Source organism: Coloeus monedula (genome assembly GCF_965178545.1).
Source record: "Coloeus monedula genome assembly, chromosome: 3".
In the NCBI taxonomy this organism is placed as follows: Eukaryota; Metazoa; Chordata; class Aves; order Passeriformes; family Corvidae; genus Coloeus; species Coloeus monedula.
In genome coordinates, this window is record NC_138783.1 from 48,142,333 (window position 1) to 48,146,005 (window position 3,673).

Sequence of the window (3,673 nt, forward strand, 5' to 3'; positions counted from 1 at the left end):
CTAATGGCTCTAAACTGAAAGAAAATGTTTTCCTATTACTTAATTCAATCATAGCGAAGAGGCTTGGTAAAAAGCCCACGGATTTTGCCCAAAGTGTGACAGAGTTCTCTTTGTGTTTGCTTATCCTCTGCTGTCACACACTTTAATTCGCCTCTCTTTATCTGGCATTCAAAACTTTCTTCAATGACATTCAATAAGGTCCAGCGGCTGGAAAAAAAAACTGGTTATTTTTTTGGATATTCTTTCCCAGTAGCTTTGGGCTTGGTGTGCATTCAGAAGCTGTTAACCCTTTGCCTCCCTGCGGCTCGGAGCCCCGGGGTTCAGCCCCTGGGCAGCGGGAATCCCTCGGAATAAGGCTGAATCCACCACCCCCCGGTGGCGAGCCACTTCTCAGCGGGGAGAGATGCCTCGTCTCTGGAGCCGGCTCCAGCGGAAAATATTTTAAAACACCTTTTCCTTAAAAATAAAAAAGAAAAATCCAAACCCAATTAAGGCTTTCAGGGAAAGGATGCTTGGGAAACCTTTCTATATCTTTGCGGGACTGAGTTCTTATTAACATTCGTTTTTGTTCGTAATTTTCGCCGTTCACTTGTGCACATCAGTACATTTTTAGGCTCAGGCATCAACAGTATCTCGGCAAAACTCCCGTGGATTACAGTGAGAAATGTGACCGCAGGGAAAATAACGTCTGCATAGCCCGGAGACACGGAGTACACCGCTTTCAAGGCTTTTACTTCCTTTTCCCCTTTTCTCCCCCCCTTTTTAAAAAAGTCCGTTTGGTTTCGAGACGGGGAGGTTACTGTAGGGGAGCAATCTCCCCACGTTTTGACAGGGGTCGGCGGGTGCGTCTGTCTTTTTGTTCCCTGTATATTAAATGGGAAAATCGGGGCAGAATATGTAGCCCCGCGAATTTTCTTTTCTTATTATTTGTTAGCGTTCCTTATTCACCTACTAAATCAACAATCTCCAGGGAGCGGGACGCGGGGAGCCGCTGCACGGGGTAGCGCCGGTGCGCCTCAGCTCCGACGAACGCGCACTCGCTTTGGGGACCGCTGTGAACTTAGCAGATCCCTGTGCTAAGACATCCAGACACCGCCGCAGTGTTTAAGTTAAATCTCATCGCTCGAGAAAAGTAAGCCGTTTCCCTGCCGTCACCGCAGCCCCGGGGACTTCCCGGCGCGCTTGTGCGCGGCGATGCGGGGTCGGGCTAGCGCGGCTTGGTGGCGGCCGGGGCCGGGGCCGCCGCACGTGGGGTGCCATGGTGCCATGGCAGGTGTTACCGCTGGGACTGGGCACAGGGACCTGGTGTAAAGACATGCGGAATGTGCCGATCACCTCTTCTCCCTCCGCGGGTGCCACCGGCACAGAGCAGTGTCTGCGTGTCGGGTTTTCTATACCCGCACCAGGGCAGCCGCGATGCTTGTGGCGCTCCGAACCCGTTAGCTATGCCCGGGCGCCCACGCCCACGCAGACGCCGTGCGGATGTCCTTGCCGGTGAAGCACCGGCTGGCACATCTCTGTGACCGGGGGTTTCGCCCGACGGCGGAGACAGCGACAAGTGGCAGGTCCCGGACCCAGGCTGAGAACAAAGACGCGGGGCTGGGGAAGGCGGCGGGCGAGGTAGTGGGGACGAGGCATCCTGGAGGCAAGGGGAGAGAAGAGAGGCCGTCGGCACAGGGGGACCGACCTGGTGCCACAGGTGGGAAAGGCACGGGGACTGGCAGGGGAAGCTGGCGCCGGCGGAGACCGCGGCTGCAGCCGGCAAAATAAACAAGTGGGAGCGGGCTGAAAGCTGGGCTGAAAGCGAAGGAGAGCGATAAAGAGAAAGAAAAGAATATTAAATCGCGAGAGAATGAGAAAATAACCCCGCCAAAGGGAGAGGAGGGGAGAGGCCGCCTGCTACGGCGTGGGTGGGGTCGACAAGAATAGAGTACATTATGCAGTTCATTTAGTTAACAAGGGAAATAATGAGGGAGCGTGCGGCGTGAATGCCAAGAGAAGAGCCACAGAAAGCCCATTGAGCGCCCGGCGCCGCCATCACATGGCGCGGGCGCTATTTAAGCGGGCGGCGGGCGCCGTTCAGCACCACTCGGGCTGGCCAGCGGCGCCGCGCGGGCGCTGCGCGGGGCGCTGCGCGGGGGCTGCGCGGGGCAATGCCGCGCTCCTTCCTGGTGGACTCGCTGGTGCTGCGGGAGGCGGGCGAGAAGAAGGGGGAGGGCAGCCCTCCGCCGCCGCTCTTCCCCTACGCCGTGCACCCCTCGCACCCTCTGCCCGGGCTGCCGGCCGGCGCCTGCCACGCTCGCAAGGCAGGGCTGCTCTGCGTCTGCCCGCTCTGTGTCACCGCCTCCCAGCTGCACCCGCCGCCGCCCGCTATCCCACTCATCAAGGCCTCCTTCCCTCCCTTCGGCTCCCAGTACTGCCACTCGCCCCTGGCCCGCCAGCAGCACTCCGTCTCCGCCGTTAGCGTCGGGCACGCACCGGCGCTCTACCAGGGCGCCTACCCGCTGCCCGACCCCCGGCAGTTCCACTGCATCTCCGTGGGTAAGGCGGGCAGGGGCTGGAAGCGGGGGTGCATGCCTGCGTGACAGCGGTGGGCGCTGCGGGGAGGTGATGGGGATCCCGGGGGACCCTGCCGAAGACACCTGGGGAGGGGAGGGGGGTGCCTGCCCACCGCACGGAGGCTGGACGGGGAGTCCCGGCACTTCTCTCTGTCGGTGCCCCCCGGACGATGCGCAGGAGAAGCCCCCGTGCTGCCCGCCGAGCCTCCGACCCAGGCTGTGCGTACGAGAAGAGGCGGCCGCGGTACCCTTGTGAGCCCGGACTCCAGCCTGCCAGCCGCTTGCTGAGTCTCAGGGCCCCCGGGGAGGAGGAAGGGCTGCGGACCCGCAGAGTGGGCGGCAAGGAGGGCTCAGAGGGAACGGCGAATGCCCTGCGTTGCGGGGCGGGCGGCGGAGGGTCCGGCAGGTCCTGACGGTGCGCTCCTCTCCATTCCCAGACAGCACGTCCAGCCAGCTGCCCAGTAGCAAGCGGATGCGCACCGCATTCACCAGCACGCAGCTCCTGGAGCTGGAGAGGGAGTTCGCCTCCAACATGTACCTCTCCCGGCTGCGGCGAATCGAGATCGCCACCTACCTGAACCTCTCCGAGAAGCAGGTGAAGATCTGGTTCCAGAACCGACGGGTCAAGCACAAGAAAGAAGGCAAAAGTAGCTCCCACCGGGGCGGGGGGGGCGGTCACAGCTGCAAATGCTCGTCCCTTTCTACCACTAAGTGCTCGGAGGACGACGAGGACTTGCGCATGTCTCCGTCCTCCTCGGGGAAGGACGACAGAGGTCTCGCAGTCACCCCCTAGCCACCCGCACGTCCACCCCGGCTCCGCAGGAACTGTGGCGAAAGCAGGGGAGGGAGTCCTGCCTGCCCCGGTGCTGACATGAAGCCGAAGGATTTTATACCGTTTTGTATAATTTGTGTAATTTACGAAGGACATTCTCGCCTTTCTAGACCCCCGCCCAGGGGGACGGGTGTCCCGGCACCCTGTTGTAAATAAACCCCTCCCTAGGACCCCAGGCGTACCCCCATAGTGCTCTCTCACTTTTTTCCCCTCAGACACCGCCCCGAGCCCGGAAAGCTCCTCGCAGAACTCCCCGCGCACCGAGGCGGGCGCGGATGCTGCG

The 3,673-nt window shown here is 61.0% G+C and overlaps 1 protein-coding gene across 1 annotated transcript; it reads left to right on the forward strand.

The window, feature by feature from the left end:
- Positions 1-2,153: 2,153 nt before the first annotated feature.
- Positions 2,154-3,351, forward strand: GSX1 (GS homeobox 1; the record flags this gene model as incomplete). The annotated part of the gene is made up of 2 exons (XM_082278038.1): positions 2,154-2,541; positions 2,996-3,351. The coding sequence occupies 2 exons, from the start codon at positions 2,154-2,156 to the stop codon at positions 3,349-3,351; spliced, it is 744 nt and encodes a 247-aa protein (XP_082134164.1).
- Between the last annotated feature and the right edge of the window lie 322 nt (positions 3,352-3,673).